The sequence below is a fragment of the Callithrix jacchus genome, chromosome 17 (assembly GCF_049354715.1).
Source record: "Callithrix jacchus isolate 240 chromosome 17, calJac240_pri, whole genome shotgun sequence".
Lineage (NCBI taxonomy): Eukaryota > Metazoa > Chordata > Mammalia > Primates > Cebidae > Callithrix > Callithrix jacchus.
In genome coordinates, this window is record NC_133518.1 from 35,601,606 (window position 1) to 35,625,880 (window position 24,275).

At 45.1% G+C, this 24,275-nt stretch overlaps 1 protein-coding gene across 9 annotated transcripts in view; it reads left to right on the forward strand.

The window, feature by feature from the left end:
• The window catches only part of WWTR1 (WW domain containing transcription regulator 1), a 256,364-nt gene that overhangs the window by 80,136 nt on the left and 151,953 nt on the right, over positions 1-24,275 (forward strand). For 2 of the 9 annotated variants that reach the window (XM_078354015.1, XM_054247076.2), the window contains one exon: positions 19,622-20,055. In XM_078354015.1, the coding sequence (XP_078210141.1) occupies positions 19,622-20,055 (434 nt within the window). Of the gene's footprint in view, positions 1-18,379; positions 18,632-18,798; positions 18,826-18,908; positions 19,260-19,471; positions 19,473-19,621; positions 20,056-24,275 lie in introns of those variants that run through there. The other 7 variants (XM_078354019.1, XM_035278425.3, XM_054247077.2 and 4 more) reach the window with 7 other exon arrangements.

Sequence of the window (24,275 nt, forward strand, 5' to 3'; positions counted from 1 at the left end):
ATTGCCCTCCAGCCTGGGTGACAGAGCAAGACTCCAACTCAAAAAAAAAAAAAAAAAAAAGGAAAGAAAGAAAAGCAAAAAGGACCAGGTGCAGTGGCTCATGCCTATAATCCCAACACTTTGGGAGGTCAAGATGGTAGATTACTTGGGCTTGGAGTTCAAGACCAGCCTGAGCAACATGGTGAAACCTCATCTATACAAAAAAATGCCAAAATAAGCTGGGCATGGTGATGTGCATCTGTAATCCCAGCCAATCAGTTGGCTGAGGTGGGAGGATCACTTGAGCCTGGAAAGTCAAAGTTGCAGTGAGAGTGAGCCATGCTTATGCCACTGCACTCCAGCCTGGGCAACAGAATGAGACTCTGTCTCAAAAAAAGAAAAGAAATACAAAAAGTTGTATTCAGAATTTCTTCTTTGGTATTTAGTGGCTTTAAATACATACTTTGAACTTTTTTATTGAAGTATAACTTACATAAAGAAAGTGCACATATCATGAGTGTACAACTTGATGAATTTTCACAAGCTGAACATTCCTATGAAATGTTTTTGACACTCTCATTAAATGTCAAAGGTGACTCATTTAACAGTCAAATATGTAAAAGCCATGAACTTTCACTTTTAGGCATAAACCCAACAGAAATGTTTACATATATTCACCCAAAGATGTGTTGGAATATTGATAGTTCAGGCCGGGCGTGGTATTTCACGCCTGTAATCCTAGCACTTTGGGAGGCCGAGGTGGGTGGATCACCTGAAGTCAGGAGATCGAGACCAGCCTGGTTTCCAAGGAGCCAATACCCAGTTCAAGAAGAAAACATTTCCAGCATCCAGAAGCAACCTCCTGCCTATACTCCCTCCTAGTCACTACTTCCCTGCCAAGGATATCCAAATTACTGTGTTGACATAAAATAACACACATTCAGTTTTCCTGTTTTGTAATTCATAATAATGTAATCATAGAATAGATACAGGTGAATGTTTATCTTGTCTCACTCAGTATTACAGATGTAAGATTTAACCATATTATGTTTGCACTTATAGTTTGTCCATTCTAATTGCTATATAATGTCCCATAGTTTATTTATTCTCTACTTTTGAAAGGTATTTGAGTGGCCTAAATTTGGAGCTTTTACTGCTATAAACTATGAATATTCTTTTTTTTTTTTTTTTTTTTTGAGATGGAGTCTTGCTCCCATCCTGCAGGCTGGAGTGCAACCTCCACCTTTTGGGTTCAAGCGATTCTCCTTCCTCAGTCTCCTGAGTAGATGGGATTACAGGCATGTGGCACCATGCCTGGTTAATATTTGTATTTTTAGTAGAGAAAGGGTTTCACCATGTTGGCCAGGCTGGTCTCGATCTCCTGACCTCAGATGATCCACCTGCCTCGGCCTCCCAAAGTACTAGGATAACAGACGTGAGCCACCGCAACCGGCCTGATCTATGAATATTCTAACACATCTTTGGATGAATATATGTAAACACTTATGTTGGGTTTATGCCTAAAAGTGAAAGTTCATGGCTTTAAATATACGACTGTAAAGTAAGATTGCCTTTAAAAGTGAGTCACCTTTGACATTAAATGAGAGCATAAAAAATATTTCATAGGCGTTGTCTATAAACTGAAGGTGCTGCTTAACATCCACAATCAGGGCAAGAATGAAGAGGCAGAAGGCTTACAGTGGTCATGCCAGTAAAAAGCCACTACCCTTTGCTCGGTACGTGGGCCTAAGCCAACAATCAATTCAGGAACCCATTGACTAAAGAGGTAGCCAGATCCTCAGAAGTAGGGACCTTGGAATACTACGGCAAGAATTGACAGACTCAGTAGGATGGATGGATGGATAGATGGATGGGTGGATAGATGGATGGATAATAGATAGAGGCAGTCGGGGGGGGACTTAATAGGGTAATTCATTCATGCAATTATCATGGCTTGGTTTATGGATTGGTTGGTTCCATATGTGGGTTTAAGTAAAAAATGGAGAGTAGCTCAGAAACTTCCCAGTAGGTAGAACTACAAGCATTGCAGCTGGTCATTAATTTTGTGTGGGAGGAGAGGTGATTGCTTGGATGAGAATATATACACTTTCTGTGTAGTAGCCCTGAAAAGGAAAGGACTGAAAGACTGGAGACAAAAAGGTCAGAAGCAGAAGCATGTGGATGGATATATGGGAGTGGGTATACAGCATAAAGATTTTTGTATCACATGCAAAAAAATATTCCCACTCAAAAGTATTTGCCATTGAAGAGGCACTAAGCAACCACATAGACAGAATGGACCTGGCCAGTTGATGTTAGTCTGTCTTGGCCATTTACCATGTATTGATGTAACAGGCAAATGAAAGGTGACAGAGACAGAGGCTATGCATGAGCCAACAGCATGGACTCCACTTACCAAACCTGATTTAATTCATGCTGCTTTTGAATGTCCAATGTGCCAACAACAGAAACTGAGTGTTATATTGCTATTCCTAGAACAGTCCAAATGGCCACTTGGCTGATTGTAATAGGTCTCTTTCATCTAGTCTGTCCACACAGGAATAGCTATCTATTCTGGGCATGAGTTTGCCTTTCTTGCCACAGAGCTTCAGTCAGTACCACTATCTGGAAACTCCCCGAATGCCCAATTGAAATCCTACGCAATATTGTATCCAATCAGGATTCCTGCTTTGCAGCAAAGATGATGCAAAAATGACCCCTTGGCTATAGGAGCTACTGATGTATTACATAGTAAGCTAGTGGAATTAGCTACTGATAGAGTGAAGGCATAGCTGAAGTAGCAGCTTGTAGGCAATATTCTGCAGGGATGAGGTGCCATTCTTCAGGGTATAGGACATAGACTAAATCACAGAGACCTTTATATGATGCTGTGGAAGGACGCTAATAGGAAGAATGCATCAGTCCACAAACAAAAAAGCAGAAGGAAGAGTGATTCTACTGCCATCACTCCCAGTGACTCTTTGGGGAACTTTGTGCTTCCCATCCTCACTTCTTCCAAGTCCCCTGAAGAAGAAGAAGTGCTCCCTCACTAGGGAATATAGCAATGGTAGCATTGAACTATAATTTATGAATGCCACCTAGGCCCTTCAGATTCTTGTGTCCAGGGACCAGTGGGAGAGAAGAGTCATCATCATTCTGGCTGGGACCCATGACCCTGAGCAACAGGAAGAGCTACAGCTACTGTTGTACAAGGAGGAATGTGCACAACCAGGTGACCTACTGGGGTGTCTCTGGGGGCTCTCTTTCCTGGTTATAACTATGGATGGACACTCTGAGAAGGGAATGATTCCAAAGGCATGGGCTTCTTCAGAATGAAGTTTTGAGCATCTGTAGAGAGGATAGTATTGGATATGGAAAACTTAGAGTAGAGAGTGAAGGAGGAAGAGGATAAATACCAGTTACGGCCTCAAGACCAACTACGGCAGTAGGGGCTGTGGTTTGCCTCATTCACCTCCGTCTTCTAAGTTTCCCCTGAGGAGGAGAGGCCCATAGCTTCTTTGGACAAACTGCCCTGAAAATGGATGGAGAAGTCAGCCTGTGTGATGCAGTCTGTGTGGACTGATAAAAACCATATGGGTAAATTGACTTTCTTTAATAGAGTCACTGTGAAGAGAGCAGTGAGCTGACATCACCACCAGCCACACCTGTAAAATTGCCTGCACTGTTCACACTGAAGGCCGATGTTTCCTGTCTACCAAGGGTTGAGCCCAGCTGAGTGCTAGAGCAGAGCCATTGCTCCCCACCTTGGGACATCTCTAAGGGTCAGCTGTTGCCTTGGAAGCACTGGCCTGGTCATGATTGAGACTCTTCCTGGCCAGTCCTCCTTCCTACCCTCCTCCTTCACTACTGACAGACCTGCATTGCAATCTGAAGACTCTCCTGGCTCACTCTCCTTCTTTCTCCTCTTTAACTTTTACAGGCATTTTCCCCAATAGGTCTCTGCTCATCTAATTCTATCTTGGCGTCTGCTTCCTGGTGGATCTGAACTGACCCATATTTTTCTTGATTGATAGTTTGAACAAGATATTAAACACACTGTATAAATACAGATATCATTGTTGGTCAATTTACTGTAATTGAACTCTGCAGAGGTGCTTTGGGATTGTTTAGCTTCTTCTAGGAATTGTAGCAGGGAAGCAAAAGTCTACCTTTGTCTGTTTTCAGAAAGGCAAGTTTACATTCAGAGTTTCCCTGGATTACTTTTAATGTTTCTTTTCCTTTTCCCTCACACTGGACTCTAGTAGTAGGGACCTTGTTTGTCTTTAAACCGTAGAACTGCAAGTTCAAATGAAATGACATTTCTAGAAGAATGGAAATTCCTTATTTAAGTGAGGACCTTTTGAGTTCAGATGGATTTGTGATAACAGAAAGAAAGAGCACTCTTGTTCCCAAACTAGCTACCCACTGCTGCCCAGGCTGCAGAGTAATGGGACTGGTGCAGGAACTCACTTGGGATTTTCCTTGGTAAGACTATGTGGCCACAAAGGAGGTTTCCTTGTAAGGAAAACACCTATATATGGGATTCTTTTTACTTGTTCCACAAAAACAAAAACCCTGACAGTGGTGAAATAGAAAAGACTGACTAAAGGTAAAAACTTGGACTCTGTACAAAGGCCTTTGGTGATTTTGGGTCAAAAAGGCCAAGTCTCTCCCATGCCAATGGTTTGCTTTGGAGGCTGTAAAGTTACTCATTTAGCAAAGCTGACCATAAAGTCAAAGGGAGGATTCATTAGCAAGGTTGAAATTTACCACTAGATTATGTTTGTCTTTCCAGCCAAACAGAATGAGACTTAGTGGCAGTCTTTTTGTGGGGTGTTCAAACACTAATGAAAAAAGTCTTGAAACCAAGATGACTTTTTTTGGTGAGTGGAGTGTCTGAGGGAGCTTACGTAGAGAAATCAATATAACTATTGCCTCAGTGTTGTCGGAGAATTTAATAAAAGGGATCCTCCCCCCCCCCAATTGGTGACTACCTATTTTTTTCTAAGAATGGGATCCAACACTTCTAATTTTAGACCTTGGGTTGTGATGTGAAGCAATGAAGAGTCAGCTCTTTTTTTTTTTTTTTTAGACACAATCTCACTCTGTCTCCCTGGCTGGAGTGCAGTGGTGCCATCTCGTCTCACTGCAACCTCTACCTCCTGGGCTCAAGGGATTTTCCTATCTCAGCCTCCTGAGTAGCTAGGATTACAGGCACCTGCCATAATACCTAGCTAATTTTTTGTATTTTTAGTAGAGACGGGATTTCCCCTTGTTGTCCAGGCTAGTCTTGAACTCCTGACCTCAGGTGATCTGCCCACCTCCGCCTCCCAAAGTGCTAGGCCTGGCCAAGAGCCAACTTTTGACAGCCCCAATATACCTATCCTTAGGGCGGATAAAAGAGAGACATTTTTCACATGATAATGTATTTAAAACAGCATTAGACAAAGAACTTCATCTTTCCTTTCTGAAAGATACAAGTTGTCATATTTAACTGGAAAAAGGCAGTCTTTTACACTTACAAGAGAATTGGATAACTAAAAATCTAGAAGCTTTTTTCTAAAAACCATTAACCAGTATTATTTTTATAGATTCAGTACCAACTAGCCAGACTCTGAATTATTATCATCTCTAGTGTTGAACTCCAGGCTGTACAATCTATACCAGGGATGAGCCTTGATTGACATTTTCATAGATAGCAGTTACAGAATTTTTTAGGAAGGTGACAGGTAAATCTCAGGGGACTTCTCATTCAGTTTTTCTTTGGTATATTATCAAGATGTTTAATTCTCTGTTCAAATATCTTCAGATTCTTTTCCCTCTGGTGAAACAGATGGTAGTTGGGAGGAAATATACAGAATGAACTGTGAGATTTCTTTTGACTAAAATCATTCACAAAAACTGGGAGATGATGATTGAGTAGAACTACACTGTGCAGCCACTTAGTGCCTGTGTAGTCCTAACATTGTTTGGCTGTTAAGAGCATCATGTGATACCTCCAAGTCTAGAAGGACTCAACCAGAGTATCAGGACAGACTGAGATTTTTGGGGTGCCCAGGATTTTGAAGCATAGTGGGATGCTGGGTTGCCTAGACATCATTAATAAGATTTTTTTTCCTTTAACAAAATGCATTGAGTTCCAAATGAACAGTATACAAAATAATTTTAGAAATATGACTCTTAAAAAAGTAGAGACCTGTTCTTTCATATTAATTAGGAATGATGATTCACATCATGGAAGGATTCTTTAATATACACAAGCGCTCCAATAATCAGGGTTTGATTGCATTTTCAGTACCTCCAACGTATTTTTTATTTATTTAATGAGAAGGAGACAACTAAGCTTTGATATAAATTTTAGGATCCTCTGTGCATTGCATGGCCGTTAGATGACAAAACATTTGGGGAATGACTGACTGTAAGTCAGTGGAGGAAAAATGCCTTTAAAAATAGCCTCTCTTTTGCTTTTTTTGTTTGTTTGTTTTTTTGAGACGGAGTTTCGCTGTTGTTACCCAGACTGGAGTGCAATGGCACAATCTCGGCTCACTGCAACCTCTGCCTCCTGGGTTCAAGCAATTCTCCTGCCTCAGCCTCCCGAGTAGCTGGGACTATAGGCACACACCACCATGCCCAGCTAATTTTTGTATTTTTAGTAGAGACGGGGTTTCACCTTGTTGACCAGGAGGATGGTCTCGATCTCTTGACCTCGTGATCCACCCTCCTCGGCCTCTGAAAGTGCTGGGATTTTCTTTCTCTTTTTAAAGGAAAAGGCATAATTGTGTATGCTTACAGAGGAGGAAGTAATTAAGAGTCTGATTCGGTTAGGAAACTATAGAAGAAATATAATTTGAAAGTCTGAGAGACACTGGAGGGTTTGAGTCCTGGTGCTCCTGTTGTAAATCAATGGCCTTTGGCAAGACACAAACTTTTCTAAATATTGGTTTTCTTATCTGTAAAATAGTTCTAGGCTGGGTGCGGTGGCTCACACCTGTAATCCCAACACTCTGGGAGGCTGAGGCAGACGGATCACAAGGTCAGGAGTTCATGACTAGCCTGACCAACATGGTGAAACCCCGTCTCTACTAAAAATACAAAAATTAGCCAGTCTTGATGCCGTGTGCCTGTAATCCCAGCTACTCAAAAGGCTGAGGCAGGAGAATTGCTTGAACCCTGGAGGTGGAGGTTGTGGTGAGCTGAGAGCCGAGATTGCACTCCAGCCAGGGTGACAGAGCGACACTCTATCTCAAAAAAAAAAAAAAAAAGGTTCCTAGTAAGGCTTATTTGCTCATTCTCACAGGGTTACTATGAGATTCATGTGTGGCTATACACGTGAAGCTGTTTTGTAGTCTGTAAAATATTATACAAATATGATTTATTGTTATTGTAATAGTTGAAATACAAATTGCTTTTAATGATTATAACTAGATTGAGATGTCTTCAGTTCTGTGGTCAAATTAGGATTTATTGTGTGGCAGATGCTGCATGAGAATTAATCTACTCTCTTATCTAAGATTATCTAGAAATACGTATTTTTAAAGAAAATTTAGCCATTTTTGCCAGATGAAGTGGCTCACACCTGTAATCTCAGCACTTTGGGAGGCCAAGAGGGGTGGATCACCTGAGGTCAGGAGTTCAAGATCAGCCTGGCCAACAGAGTGAAACCCATCTCTACTGAAAATACAAAAATTGGCTGGGTACGGTGGCTTACGCCTGTAAAACCAGCACTTTTGGAGGCTGAGACGGGCCGATCATGAGGGCGGGAGTTAGAGACTAGTCTGGCCAATATGGTGAAACTCCGCCTCTATTAAAAAATGCAAAAATTAAGGCCGGATGCGGTGGCTTACGCCTATAATTCCAGCACTTTGGGAGGCCGAGGTGGGTGGATCATGAGGTCAAGAGATCGAGACCATTCTGGTCAACAAGGTGAAACCCTGTCTCTACTAAAAATACAAAAATTAGCTGGGCATGGTGGTGTGCACCTGTAGTCCCAGCTACTCGGGAGGCTGAGGCAGGAGAATTGCTTGAACCCAGAAGGCGGAGGTTGCGGTGAGCCGAGATCGTGCCATTGCACTCCAGTCTGGGTAACAACAGCGAAACTTTGTCTCAAAAAAAAAAAAAAAAAAATTGCAAAAATTAGCCAGATGTGATGGCATGTGCCTGTAGTCCCAGCTACTCGGGAGGCTGAGGCAGGAGAATTGCTTGAATCCAGGAGGTGGAGGTTGCAGTGAGCTAAGATTGTGCCATTGTACTCCAGCCTGGGCGACAGAGCAAGACTCCGTCTCAAAAAAAAAAAAAAACAAAGAAAATGAAAATACAAAAATTAGCTGAGTGTGGTGGTGGGCGCCTTTAATCCCAGCTACTCAGGAGGCTGAGGCAGGAGAATCACCAGAACCCAGGAGGCAGAGGCTGCAGAGAGCCGAGATCGTGCCACTGCACTCCAGCCTGGGCGACAGAGCAAGACTCCATCTCAAAAAAAAAAAAAAAAAAAAAGAAAAGAAAAGAAAATTTAGTCATTTTTAAGCCTGTGTGAAATTGAACTGGTGCCCATAGGAATTGGCTTTCCTATAGAGCAAAATTTGAGTCCCAGGTCTTCTCTCCACCTTGTTTTGGTTTGGAGGAGTCTCTTTTCCTTGGCTCCAAACCACAAATTAACTTTTTTGACCAGGCATTGAAAGTAGCCTAACTTGTGTCTGGACAATGCTGAGACAGAGAGATAATAGTAGAGCTCATATATGTTTGACTCCTGTCACCAAGAAAAATAATACAAGGAAGAGCAGTGGCTTGAACAGCTGGTGTAACCAGATCTGGGACTTATTTGGGTAAAGGGAGTAGTTGAGTGAAATTGTCAACCAATAAGTGTTCTAATCAGATGTTCTAATCAACTCTTCCAAGCTCAGCTTAAAAGATCACTTCTGGCCTTGCACACAAGGGGTATTCAAAAAATATGTACTGTATTTGTTGAATGGATGGATGACATTGAGCACCTTGAAATTCCCCCGTACCCTGAACATTGCTAATTATTTCTCTCATCACACCCAAAATAATACTAGTAATATGGTTTGGACTTCTGAAAGTGATGATTCAGTGTTATCGTGTTACCCATATATACAGATCTAAGCACACAAAGAGAAATATTTATCTTTTTATTTTTATATAGGTTTAAAAAAATAATTTTAACAGCTGGGCATGGTGGCATACACCTGTAATCCTAGCACTTTGGGAGGCCGAGGCAGGCAGATCACGAGTTCAAGAGATTGAGACCATCCTGGCCAACATGGTGAAACCCTGTCTCTACTAAAAATACAAAAATTAGCTGGGCGTTGTGGCGTGTGCCTATAGTCCCGGCTTCTTGGGAGGCTGAGGCAGAAGAATTGCTTGAACCTGGGAGGTGGAGGTTGCAGTGAGCTGAGATCGCACCACTACACTCCAGCCTGGTGCCTGGCAACAGAGTGAAACTCTGTCTCAAAGAAAAAACAACCAAACTGCCTGGCATGGTGGCTCACGCCTGTAATCCTAGCACTTTGGGAGGCCGAGGTGGGTGGATCACCTGAGGACAGGAGTTCAAGACCAGCCTGGCCATCATGGTGAAACCCCATCTTACAAAAAGAGAGAAAGAAAAAAACCAAACAAACAAAAATAATAATTTTAGCATCTTTTCATTCATTTCTCCATGTTTTGGAACAAAGTTATAGTGATGGTGTTCACAGATCTTTGTTTCTGAATTTTTTTCATTAAAATTATAAAAATTATTTAAAACATATTTTTAGGTTGTCACATTGTCTTCATAAACACTTTCAAATAACTATCAAAACCTTCATTGCCTATATTAAGCTGTTAGATATGCTCAACCATTCTCTTCTTAAATCTTTAGGAAATTTCTAATTTTCCACTACTATAGATCATGGTGCAATGAGAAACTCTGCAATATAACTTGATAGTTAACTTCTTTTTTTGTTTTTTGAGACGGAGTTTTGCTCTTATTACCCATGCTGGAGTACAATGGCGCAATCTCGGCTCACCGCAACCTCCGCCTCCTGGGTTCAGGCAATTCTCCTGCCTCAGCCTCCTCATAGCTGGGATTACAGGCGCGCGCCACCATGCCCAGCTAATTTTTGTATTTTTAGTAGAGATGGGGTTTCACCATTTTGATCAGGATGGTCTCGATCTGTTGACCTCGTGATTCACCCGCCTCGGCCTCCCAAAGTGCTGGGATTACAGGCTTGAGCCACCGTGCCTGGCCTGATAGTTAACTTCTAAACCATACTGTATATTGTTGAGCCTTTTCAAAAGTGTAATTTATTTTCTAGGAAAATATCTATTAGTTAATATTTCCTATTTAAAAATATTTCCTTTAGCCCCTTGCCCCAAACTGAATAGCAGAAATACTAAAAGATAAATAACTTGCATAAGGTACTGAAGTTAAGTGAAGATCAAACATCAAAAATGCCTTTTTTCCTCTGGCCCAAGTGCATTACTAAAGCAATAGATAACATCAGACAAAAGATAGTGTCTTCCATCATCATCATCATTATCATCATGCCAGTGATGCATTTATAATTTGTTTGTTTGTTGTTGTTTTGTTTTGTTTTTATTTTTTTAGTTTTATTTTTTGAGACGGAGTTTCGCTCTGGTTACCCAGGCTGGAGTGCAATGGGGCGATCTCGGCTCACCGCAACCTTGGCCTCCTGGGTTCAAGCAATTCTCCTGCCTCAGCCCCCTGAGTAGCTGGGACTACAGGCACACGCCAGCATGCCCAGCTAATTTTTGTATTTTTAATAGAGACGGGGTTTCACCTTGTTGACCAGGATGGTCTCCATCTCTTGACCTTGTGATCCACCCGCCTCGGACTCCCAAAGTGCTGGGATTATAGTCGTGAGCCTCCGAGCCCGGCCTGTTTTGTTTTTTATAGAGACAGGGTTTCACCATGTTGGTCAGGCTGGTCTCGAACTCCTGACCTGGTATCCACCTGCCTTGGCCTCCCAAAGTGCTAGGATTACAAGCCTAAGCCACCACGCCAGGCCCAGTGATGCATTTTTAAGAACACCAGCTGGGCACAGTGGCTCACACCTGTAATCCCAGCACTTTGGGAGGCCGAGGCAGGTGGATCACGAAATCAGGAGATTGAGGTCATCCTGGCTAACAGGTTGAAACCACATCTCTTCTAACAATACAAAAAATCAGCCAGGAATGGTGGCACACACCTGTAGTCCCAGCTACTCAGGAGGCTGAGGCAGGAGAATAGCTTGAACATGGGAGGCAGAGGTTGCAGTGAGCTGAGATAGAGCCACTGCTCTCTAGCTCTCTAGCCTGGGTGACAGAGCGAGATTCATCTCCAAAAAAGAATACCAAAGTGAATCATAGCAATGAAAAAGTAAATGCAAAAATGAGTTGCTGCACCAATTCTTTTTTATTTAAGTATTTGTATATTTGCTACATGCTGGACACTGTGCTAAAGACTTGGGATATGGTAAATTATAAAAACACGAGTATCAGCTTTGATTTGTCAAGGAACTGGTTAAGTCTTACTTATCCTCATGTTGAAATAAAGATTAACCTTATTCAACAGTTTTCTGGACTCTTCATTATTCAAACTTTTATCTATTCAAGGTCCTTGTCTGTTTTGCTCCTCTTCAGTTGCTAATGGTGACCCAACCCTGGCTCTGGGAGTTTTCTCCATACTGGTTCAGCAAGTCAGGGCAGGATCTGCCCCAAGGGCTTCTGGGACCATAGTCCTCTAACTTAGCCACCCCACGAACTTTCTAACCATATACCTTTGCTGGAATCAGTCGATCAGAACAAGTCAGCCACAAGGAGATAGGGCTGAGAAAAGCAGCTTGAGGCTTTCCTGAAGCAAAAATGGCAGATGAATAGCAGGGGCAAAATCCACTGGGCTAGGCTATGGCATGTACAGAATACTTCTGCATGGAGAACACGTTGTTAGGCATGGGAAAAACAAAAAGAAAGTGAAGTCCTCTTAGACTTGTTCTCCAGGGCTGGGTGTGGTGGCTCGCCTGTAATCCAAGCACTTTGGAGGCCAAGGTGGGTGGATCACCCGAGGTCGGGAGTTCAAGACCAGCCTGACCAACATAGTGAAAGCCCAAGAGATAGCATGGGGAGAAATGCCAGATATAGGTGATGGGGAGGAAGGCAGCAAATCACACTGCCATGTGTGTACCTATGCAACAATCTTGCATTTTCTTCACATATACCCCAAAATCTAAAATGCAATTAAAAAAATAAAATAAAATTATGATAAAAAAAAAAAGAGTTGAGTCCAGAAGTAGCTGAAATTGTAGTGAGTAGTGGGAGAATATCTAACAAACTGTTCAGAGTACACTAGTGGGTACCGAAAGAGGAATGGGCAAAATCATGTAAAGATCATTATGCTCTCAGAAGGAATTATGGGTTTCTTAGGAGCAGTTTCATAAAGATATATATATTTTTTAAGATGGAGTTTTGCTCTTGTATCCCAGGCTGGAGTGCAGTGGTGCAATCTCAGCTCACTGCAGCCTCTGCCTCCCAGGTTCAAGCGGTTCTCCTGCCTTAGCCTCCTGGGTAGCTGGGATTACAGGATCCTGCCACCGTGCCTGGCTAATTTTTGTATTTTTTAGCAAATACAAGGTTTCACCATGTTGGCCAGGCTCGTCTCAAACTCCCGACCTCAGGTGATCCGCCTGCCTTGACCTCCCAAAGTGCTGGCATTACAGGTGTGAGCCACTGCCCCCGGCCTCATAAAGAAAAGTAAGCTTTTAGCCCTGCAGCTATTTACAATCTAGTTGGGGAGGCAAGAGATTCTGAGGCAAATGTTACAATACAATACAGGCCAGGCAAGGTGGCTCATGGCCTGTAATCCCAGCACTTTGGGAGGCAGAGGTTGGTGGATCACTTGAGGTCAGGAGTTCAAGACCAGCCTGGCCAAAATGGTGAAACCCCATCTCTACTAAAAATACAAAAATTAGTTGGACGTGGTGGTACATGCCTGTAATCCCAGCTACTCTGGAGGCTGAGGCAGGAGAATTGCTTGAAACCAGGAGGCAGAAGTTGCAGTGAGCCGAGATTTTGCCATTGCACTCCAGGCTGGATGACAGGGTGAGACTCCGTTTCAAAAACCAAAACAAAACAATATACGGCAGTGTTATGTTTGATTATATGTGCAGAGAATGAAAAAGACAAGAACAAGGAGAATTTAGGAAAAAGGGAGAGATTACTGAATGCCTGGCAATAGTTGGTAGGGCAATTTTGAGCAGAATTCAAATAGCAGACATCAGATAGGTGTAGTAAAGAATTAGTCCGAATATGCTTGGGTCAGAGCCTGGCTGAAGTGGGAGAAGACACTTTATTATAGTCTCTTGTAAGAACCAGGGTCAGAAAGGTATGAAGATAGTAGTTTTTGGGAAACCTTTAGTGCTGGATTGATAGCTTTGACTTACGTTCTTGTGAACAGTTGTTAAAGAAAACTCCTGGGCCAGGTGCAGTGGCTCAAACCTGTAATCCCAGCACTTTGGGAGGCCAAGTTGAGTGAATCACGAGGTCAGGAGTTCAAGACCAGCCAGGCCAAGATGGTGAAACCCTGTCTCTACTAAAAATACAAAAAAATTAGCCAGGTGTGGTGGCAGGTGCTTGTAATCCCAGCTACTCCGGAAGCTGAGGCAGAGAATTGCTTGAACCTGGGAGGCGGAGGTTGCAGTGAGCTAAAATGGCACCACTGCACTCCAGCCTGGGCGACAGAGCAAGACTCCATCTCAAAACAAAGCAAAACAAAAAAACTTTGCAGCTAGGGAATGACATCAGAAAAGAAGGAGACCAGAAACCAGAGACTGGAGGCAGAGAAACCAGTTAGGAGGCTACTTCAAGCATTTTGAGATAAGGTCTTGTTGTGGGAGTGAGAAAGGATGGATTTGGGGGACACCAGAAGAAAGAATCAATAGCACTTGCCACTGATTGGATGTGAACAGAGAAGGAAGAGAAAGGGATGACTCAAGAGAATCTTCAGTAGGAAGTATGTTGAGGGGAGGATGTAGAGGCAGGGGATGGACTTGGAAAGTGTTTGCAAATGGAAAGATTTACATATATATCAGCAGGAGTGTGCTCTCAACTGATTATCTTATAAAAACTGTGGAGTTTCTCTGTGAGATAGTCAGACAAAGGTATCACACGATTTAAAATGGCAATACCAGGGAGGAACTCCTGGCTGACACAGGATGCACTCTGGAGAATGCACTCTGTTCTAGAGTTACAAACCCTAGGCTGAAACCTCAGGTTTTTTACATGATTTCATTGTATATGTTTGGACAAAATACTTTCAAATTCATCAATCCAGTTTTCTTATCTGTAAAATGGGGTCATATAATATAATATCTATTCTTTAGGTCTCCATGAGACAAAACAGCCATTATTTGTTGAGTGCTTTAGTATGTTAAGCAGGCTTTATGTTAAGAACCTTATCTGTGGCCAGGTGAGGTGGCTCAAACCTGTAATCCTAGCACTGTGGGAGGCCAAGGCAGGCGATCACTTGAGGCCAGGGGTTCGAGACCAGCCTGGCCAACATAGTGAAATCCTGTCTCTACGTAAAAAAAAAATACAAAAATTAAGCCAGGCACAGTGGCTCACGCCTGTAATCCCAGCACTCTGGGAGGCTGAGGTGGACAGATCACGAGGTCAGGAGTTCGAGAGCAGCCTGACCAACATGGTGAAATCCCATCTCTACTAAAAATACAAAAAAAATGGCTGGGAGTGGTGGCACACACCTGTAATCCTAGCTACTCAGGAGGCTGAGGCAGGAGAATCGCTTGAACCTGGGAGGCAGATGTGGCAGTGAGCCAAGATCTTGCCATTGCACTCCAACCTAGGCGACAGAGTGAGACTCTGTCTTAAAAAAAAAAAAAAATTAGCCGGGTGAGGTGGTGCACATCTGTAGTCCCCAGCTACTTTAGAGGCTGAGGCACAAGAGTCGCTTGAACCTGGGAGGCAAAGATTGCAGTGGGCCAAGATCAAGTCCAGCCTGGGCAATAGAGTGAGACTCTGTCTCAAAAAAGAGAAAAAAAATTTATTTACTTTTTTTTTCTTAGAATGCACATTCTGCATTAAAAAAATTCAATAATTTATGGCTTAAAGCAATATCCATTTTATTTACTCACAGTTCTGCAATCTGGGCTGGGCTTGGCTCTGCAGCTCTGCTGTTCTTATTGGTGGTCACTGATGTGTTTGCAGTCAGCTGGTGGGGTTGGCTGAGGGTGAGCTCAGCTCAGGTGCTGGGCAGCTGGACTTTTCCCTCTCTCCAAGTATCTCAGAGCCTTTCCTTCTTCATGTGGTTTATCCAGCACGGTAACTGGACTTCTTACCTAGTGGCTCAGGTCTCCTAAAATTACAAAGTGGAAACCTACCTTCCTAGGAGATGGGCTAGGAAAGGCAGGGGACTGGCATAACTTCACTGCTGCATTTTCCTGGTTAAGGCAAATCACTAGCCCTGTCCAGATTAAGTGGAAGGGGCTACATGAGGTATAAATAATATGAGCCTGGCCAGGCACGGTGGCTCATGCCTGTAATCCCAGCACTTTGGGTGGCCAAGGTGGGTGGATCATGAGGTCAGGAGTTCAAGACCAGCCTGGCCAAGATGGTGAAAATCTGTTTGTACTAAAAATAAAAATTTAGCTGGGTGTGGTGGTGCTACTCGGGAGGCTGAGGCAGGAGAATTGCTTGAACCCGGGAGGTGGAGGTTGCAGTGAGCCGAGATCACACCACTGCACTCAAGCCTGGTGTCAGAGCGAGACTCTATCTCAAAAAACAAACAAACAAAAAAACCATGAGGCTGGGCCATTGAAAGGCAGCAATATAGCATTTCCAATTTGTAAATGAGTAAACTGTAACTTTGGGCTAAGTTACTTACATAATGTAGAGGGTAGAACCAGCTTCAAAGATTGTGTTCTAAATCAAATATCAACAAATAAAAGTTGTATATGTTTTAACCAAGAATCCTGTGTGGGTGGGTAATGTTATTGTTCCTAATTTACAAAGGAGGAAACCCAGAAATAGAGAGCTTATATGTCTTGTCTGAGGTGACTCAGGTGTTTTGCTCTAGAAACTATATACTTATTCACTATGCTGCCTCTTATGGGCAGTACGATACATACAAAATACCTGTAAATGTTATTTAATCTGAAGCTATAGGGCTGGGAAAATAGCAAATTTTCTGTCTTATTCACTATTACGTCTTATATGCTATTTTGGAACTGGGAGTTTTTCAGTTATCCTGTGTTAAGGACAACTTCCCTTTCAGATTTCTTGAAGCTTGGAAAGAAACGAAGACTGCATCCTTGCCCATCCAATTCCAACCCTGATTCTCACTTTTCTTCTGGGATGAAGAGCTTCCTGGAGTAGGGCTGGCCTCGAGTTTTCTTTTTCTTGGTCTTTTTTTTTTGGAGATGGAGTCTTGCTCAGTCACCCAGGTTGGAGTGCAGTGGCACGATCTTGGTTCATTGTAACCTCTGCCTCCCAGGTTCAAGCAATTCTTCTGCCTCAGCCTTCCAAGTAGCTGGGACTACAGGCGAGTGCCACCACACCTGGCTAATTTTTGTATTTTTAGTAGAGATGGTGTTTCACCATATTGACCAGGCTGATCTTGAACTCTTGACCTCATGATCCACTCACCTTGGCCTCACAAAGTGCTGGGATTACAGACAGGAGCCACCTTGCCAGGCTGGCTTCAAGTTCTCATCCTTTAATCATCGAGTCAGCCTTCTGAATTAGTATCATTATGTTCCAGTCATTTCCTCTAGTTTGATAGCGTATTTCCCCCATCATTGCAACTGTGATGGCTTCTGAGAGTAGCTTGCAAAGATTCTACTTTCCAAGGAGTGACCTGTGCTAGCTTCCCCTTTCCTTTTGCCAGTCCTATGGGCAGAGAACTTGCTGCATGGAAAACATCTGGTTTCAAAGGCTCTTGAAAGGAACTGTCCTCTGCTTATGTTTAAACATGATACATGGCCGGGCGTGGTGGCTCACACCTGTAATCCCAGCACTTTGGGAGGCCAAGGCAGGCAGATCACTTGAGATCAGGAATTTGATACCAGTCTGGCCAACCCTGTTTCAAACAGTGTTGAAAACAGTGGCAAAACCCTATATCTACTAAAAATACAAAAATTAGCTGGGCATGGTGGCAGGCGCCTGTAAACCCAGCTACTCTGAAGGCTGAGGCAGGAAAATTGCTTGAACCAGGGAGCAGAGGTTGCAGCCAGCCGAGATCAGGCTACTGCACTTTAGCCTGGGCAGTAGAGACTCTGTCTCAACACAAACACACAAACAATGTAAAAAAAAACCGGACGTTACATCTATGCCTGCCTTCATTTAAGGCAGTCCTAATTTTTTCCAGTCTGTGAGGAGTCTGGAATTGGAGCACACCTCCAATTCCCCAGATAACAGGGGAAGTGGCTCACTTTGGTGGGTGTAGTTCTGTTTTGGGTAGGGATACAGCCATTCAAGGGAGTGGCCCCAAAATTCCACCTTTTCCAAGGCAAAACTATTAGTGGCCTTGTCCTTTCCTTAAACTTTCTCCTTCAAGGCAACTCCAGATTTTAACTTTGACTTTATTTTACCCTGTAAAAATATTAAGGCACAATACGTCAACTTACAGAACATGCAGTTCTGTTTTATTTAACAAGCACTTACGTAACCAGCTAGGTGCTATGCGAAGTGCTTTACATTGTCTTATTTGATTTTCTTTATAAACTATTTGAATCAGATGGGGTGGCGTAAGGGCTTCCTGCAATTTGGCTTACCTCGCCATTCCCCCCACGCCCCTGTCGCCCCGCACCTTTTCCCCTCAGTGGAGAGAGAACCAGAGAAAAGGAATTGAGCTGCTCTGAAGGGCAAGGCCTCCTCCCACTTCCCAGAGCTGTTTCACCAGGCTTGACCTTCTTCCCTTAGCTAGAGGCAAGGGGTCTCCACCCCTCGCCCAGATCTAGTCGGTGGGAAGGTGGGTGGCTTTTTCCAGGTCATTGGCGCACCCTCACTACTCCCAGCCACCTGCTCGGGTTCTATCCCTGCTCCAGGCTCCCTGGAGGGCGGCAGGGACATTCCAATCCTCCCACAACCCTCACGGATGTTGCGGGGGAGGGGGGCGCAATTGCTCTTCTCTTCCAGCACCCAGCTTTGACCCGATTTCTTCTCAATCCCTAGAGGCCTGAGTCACCCCCGTAGAGGAAATTAAGGATTGATGAATGGTTTGAAAGTTGTTTGTTTACGACGCAGCCGTTGGCGAAGCCGCATCTCCAGTGACAGAGGCACTTTCTGGGCACCGTCTGTGCTCTAGCAGACAATTGAGAGCCAAGCAGCCAAGATGCCTCCTCGCCAGACCAAATATGGTCACAAGAGCTAAGCAGCCTCCCGTGGAAAGGCTGGCCTTGTTGGTGTCTCCCCGCGCCGGGGCGCACCCAGGCCGGCCCTCGGGCAGAATCGCGGGTCAGTGCAGCGCTCCGGGTGCTGCCGGCCTCGGCGCCCGGCTACAGGGGAGCGCGCAGCGTCCAGGACCGGCCCTTCCCAGGCCTGAGCCCCTCGTCCGCGTGCCCTCCGCCACCCCCGGCCTTGGTTTCGGTCCACAACCCCTTGATGAAACAGGCTTGGGCCACTTTCCCTTTGATCCCGCCCCAAGTCCGTGGTAAACTCAAAGGAATGCAGATGTAGGGCTCCGCGGGAGAGGTCCGCGCAGTCGGGAGGAGTGGGTGGGGGGCACCCGTCTCCTCTTACCCAGTAAAGTACCCATCACGCCCAGGGTTTTCTGGAGCCGGGGTGGGAGGAGGAGGAGGAGGAAGAGGAGGGGCGAGCGGGGGCTTGCCGGCTGGGGACTAGGAGGTCATACATAATTCAATAGCTCAACTTTCGGGCCCGCCTCTTTCCTGGGGGTGGGAGTTTGCTCCAAACTTTGTTTATGGGACAGTCCGGGAGCTGCTGCGGCCGCGCTGTCTGCTTCTCCTGCGCCTCCTTCTCTCCGAGCGCAAGCGCCTGAGGCCAGCTCCGGGGATGTGAGAGCCGAAGCCCCTAGGCTGCCAGGCACCGAGTCTGGTCGGAATTTGTCAGCCTCGCCTCGGCTCCAGCTGCGCAAACTCGGGACTCACCCGAGCGACCCAGGCCCGACGGCAAGTTCGGGCGGGACGGCTGCCGCCGCGCGCTCAGGCTCAGCTTCGCTGCCCGCCCAGGTAGTGCCCGCTGGAGCTCGCGCGCTCTCCCAGCACCGCTCCAGGACTCCAGGCTCCTCGGGCTTCCGGAGTCGAGACGTCGTGGAGTTGGTTCGGGCTGAACTTCTTTCGGGGGGCTGCCTGTCCTGGAAAGCTGCGACCTTTGCTTTGCCATTCTGCGGCTCCGCAAGCCGCGAGTGCAGTTACTCCCTCCATCCCCCGCCCTTCCTTCTCCTCCAGGCAACTTCTTTGCTTCAAGAAAGTTGCATAATTCTCGAGGCCAGGAGGGACCCCTCCCCCATCCTGCTGGTCTTACCGCTGAGTGTCTGGGATCTCCAGGCGGGCAATTATCTGTCTCCTCGTTTCCTTTTCCTTCTATTCTTCCTCCCACCATCTCGCTCTCTCACCCCCTAACCCGCTTACCCACTTCCTCCGACTTTAAAGAAAAGGCTAATCTGACCTTCTTTTTGCAGAAGATGAATCCGGCCTCGGCGCCCCCTCCGCTCCCGCCGCCTGGGCAGCAAGTGATCCACGTCACGCAGGACCTAGACACAGACCTCGAAGCCCTCTTCAACTCTGTCATGAACCCGAAGCCTAGCTCGTGGCGGAAGAAAATCCTGCCGGAGTCCTTCTTCAAGGAGCCTGACTCGGGCTCGCACTCGCGCCAGTCCAGCACCGACTCGTCGGGAGGCCACCCGGGGCCTCGGCTGGCCGGCGGTGCCCAGCATGTCCGCTCGCACTCGTCGCCCGCGTCCCTGCAGCTGGGCACCGGCGCGGGCGCTCCGGCTAGCCCCGCGCAGCAGCACGCGCACCTCCGCCAGCAGTCCTACGACGTGACCGACGAGCTGCCGCTGCCCCCGGGCTGGGAGATGACCTTCACCGCCACTGGCCAGAGGTACTTCCTCAAGTAAGTCAGCCTGGATCCGAAGGGGACACCAAGTCACGGTGCCCAACGCACGCGAGTCTTCGTGTGTGTGTATGGGTGTGTGTGTGTGTGTGTGAGAGAGAGAGAGAGAGAGAGAGAAAGAGAGAGAGGGAGAGAGAGAGGGAGAGAGGGAGAGAGGGAGAGATGGTGCGTGTCCTTCACAGATATGGAGAGCTGGAAGCAAGGAATGAGTCTCTGGGTGTTGGAATTGTAAGGGATAAGAAGCAGAAGAGAGTGTGGTGAAGTTCATCCACCATAAAACACACAGGTGACTTTGCCCTGAATCTGCAGGTTGAAGCCGACTCCTATGCACAGACCCTTAGCCTTTTCCCTGGCCACTCTAAGTCAGATAGTCCAGAGCCAGGCCCTTTGGGCTGTGACACCAAGATAAATGAGAGAAAAGCTGCGAGGCTTGGGGAACAGAGGGACTCTTGGTGGAGTAGGTGGTCTGCAGTCTCTATCTTCTTGGGAAAAGCAAGCCGGAAAAGTGAACTGTGGCTGGTAGGCCTTACTGCTCCCAGCTGCATGACATAATGACCACACAGCACAGTGATGTAGTTGTGGGCTGGACAAATCAATTGTGTGGAAATTGTGTCAGGAGTTTTATCACATTAAACTTGTTAACCTTAGATATCATCAAATCACAAGCCTGCTTCGTCACTCTTCTTCCTTTCACATTGTTCCAGCTTGTTGATGTCATGAATTTTACATTAGGTTCAAATTTTCAAATTACACCCCACAGGAAGATATATTCTCAAACACTGGAGGAGATTGTTCCAATTGTGGTACCCTAAGATAACTACATTCCTCAGGAGAACCCAAGCTGGAACTTGAAATGTTCCAGTGGGGTCGTAGGGTCAGGCTATCAAAGCCATGGATGGAGGCACTTGCTTCAGGATTGCCTGCACTGCCAGCAAGGGAAACTCCTCTCCTAAGAACTTGACTTAGACTTCATTTTAAAGCTCATATTTCTTTAGTAGAGTAGCCTTAGTTCAAAAGTGGAGACATTATGTACAATTTAAAAAGTTTAATCGAGCATTTCTTTGTCATGAATTGAACCCTAAGAATGAATACACAATGATGGATGAAGTTTATTATGGTGAGCCCTTTTACTCATACCAGTGACCAATTCTTATTCCTTGCCCATCCCAAGGCTGTTGACATCTTGTTCAAGGAGTTCTTTTTTTTGTTTCTGGGTTGGTGCAATGCTGAGATGCTGAAACTGACTTGATGGTCGTTTATGCCACAGCTGGTCTTCTCTGGGTTATTGAGTGATAGTTCGGACATGTGTTCAGTGCTTTGACTTCTAAGTAGCCGGTGGAGTCAAGTGTGTGATGTAATAACATGACATTTTTCTAAATGTGATGATATTGTTCTGAAGGATGACAGTTTATATAGTGCATTCAGGTCCAAAAGAGCTGGCATTATATATTAATTAGGTAAATGAAGTTTCAAATATTTTATTGTAGTGTTTATTGCCATGGACTTAGTAATAAATACAAAGAGAACCAATAATTGTCAATAATTTGAGGGTCATTTTTAGTCCCAAATGATTTTTTTTTTAAGACAGGCTCTTGCTTTCTCATTCAGGCTGTAGTGCAGTGGTGCGATCTTGGCTCACTGCAGCCTCTGCCTCCTGGGTTCAAGCAATTCTCCTGCCTCAGCCTCCTGATTAGCTGGGACAATAGGTACATGCCACCACACCCAGCTAATTTTTGTATTTTTTTGTAGAGACAGGGTTTCACCATGTTGGCCAGGCTGGTCTTGAACTCCTGACTTCAAGGGTTCCACCTGCCTTGGCCTCTTGCAGTGCTGGGATTACAGGCCTGAGCCACCATGCCCGACCCCACATGATTTCTAAACTATGTTTATGAATATATACACATACACATACACATATATGATGAGTATAACTGTGGTTATTAAAAATATGAAATAAGAGTTAGGCTTGCCTAATATCTGAGGAAAGCTAGGTGAAAAAGACCCTGAAACGGCTGGTTGCGGTGGCTCACACCTGTAATCCCAGCACTTTGGGAAGCCAAGGTGGGTGGATCACCTGAGGTCAGGAGTTTGAGACCAGCCCGACCAACATGGAGAAACCCCGTCTCTACTAAAAATGCAAAATTAGCTGGGCGTGGTGGCGCATGCCTGTAATCCCAGCTACTCAGGAGGCTGAGTCAGGAGAATTGCTTGAACCTGGGAGGCGGAGGTTTCGGTGAGCCAAGATTGAGCCATTGCACTCCAGCCTGGGCAACAAGAGCGAAACTCTGTCTCAAAAAAAAGAAAGAAAAACACTCCAAAACAAAAGCAAAAGAAAAAAATTTATTTTGTACATTGTGTTTTGAATGATTGGAGTAGGTCAGAATTACCTGTGAATGAGGGCAAAAGTAGAAGTTAGCCTTGGACTTAGAGAAAGTTGCTGTGATCTCTCTGCCCATCCCCCAACCACTCTCCAATCCAAAGCAGAGCGCATCTTCTTCATTTCACTTTGGGTAGTCAATGAAAATGACAGCTGAAAAAAAATGTGTAAGGCTGGCCTGATCTGATGGCCTGATCCCTGGAAGTTTCTTGGCCAAGTGACTAAGAGAGCTTAAGAATTTGTCAGTGACTATTGTCTTTCAGGATAAGCAGTCTGCCAAGAGTTCTCTGAATTTCTTTCTTTCTATTTTTTTTGAGATGGAGTCTCACTCTGTCACCAGGCTGGAGTGCAGTGGTGCGATCTCGGCTCACTGCAATCTCTGACTCCCTAGTTCAAACTATTCTCCTGCCTCAGCCTCCTGAGTAGTTGGGAGTACAGGCCCGCACCACTATGCCCAGGAATTTTTTGTATTTTTAGTAGAGACAGGGTTTCACCATGTTGGCCAGATCAGCCTGGCCTTGTGATTCGTCCACCTTGGCCTCCCGAAGTGCTGGGATTCTAGGTGTGAGCCATCACACCCGGCTCTTTAAAAAATTTTTTTATTTGATCAGGGTAGAGATGGGATCTCACTATTTGCCTAGGCCAGTCTCAAACTCCTGGACTCAAGTGATTCTCCTGCCTCGGCCTCCCAAAATGCTGGGATTACAGGCATGAGCCACTATGCCTAGCCTGAAGAAGAATCTTTTTCTTGACTCTGTTGGGAGTTGAGGGCTTTATACATCAGAATGAAAGGATTTAAGAATGACAAGGGTCAATTTTATTTTGTTTTGTTTTTGACTAGAAAACTGAGGCCAGGGAAGGGTGGCAATGTGACTTTGGGAAAGTCATGTGGTTATTTTCTCTATTTTTTTCTTTTTTAGACAGAGTTTCACTCTGTCACCCAGGCTGGAGTGCAGTGGCTTAATCTCGGCTCACTGGAACCTCCACATCCTGGGTTCAAGCGATTCTCCTGCCTCAGCTTCCTGGGTAGCTGGGATTACAGGCACGTGCCACCATGCCTGACTAATTTTTTGTAGTTTTAGTAGAGACAGGGTTTCACCATGTTGGTCAGGCTGGTCTTGAACTTCTAACCTTGTGATCTGCCTGCTTTGGACTCCCAAAGTGCTGGGATTACAGGTGTGAGCCACCGTGCCTGGCCGTCGTGTGGTTATTTAATGGTGGACCCCGGACTGGACCTCTAATCTATTGCTGTCTACTTAGGGAAGTTTTCCTTTTCCCACCTCCACCTTTCCCCCATGTCACCTCCTTAGCTAAACAATGAACTTAATGGGAAACAGAGCCTGGACATCTAGGAAGCCTTTTGTCATTTTCTTAGGTAAGATTGTTCCGGGGTATATAATCTAATCACTTTCTGGAACCTCCTAAAGGCACCTTTGCCAAACATTCACACCTTTCCTGTGATGTTCAGGTCTCCTGTGGTATTCGGATAGTCGTTTAGAGTAGCAATGACCAGGGCGTGGTGGTGCCCACCTACAGCCCCTATCACCCCCAACATGTCTCTAAATAAATATTTTTAAAAAATTAGTGTAACAAGGGAGCAGATTGAATGTTAAAACACCTGGCCTCTGAAAACCACTGTGTTCATTCATTATTGCTGTCCTCTAAATCTCCTGTATCAGGCTGGGGTGTGGAGACGTTGGGCAAATTGGCACACTGAATACGGGTCACATTTTTAAAGATCAAATTTTTAAAAGATCTCCGATTATAAATAGAATACATGCTTTTTGTACATAAATCAGAAAACGAGGAATTATAAAGAAGAAACTTACCTAGCTTCAGTAAA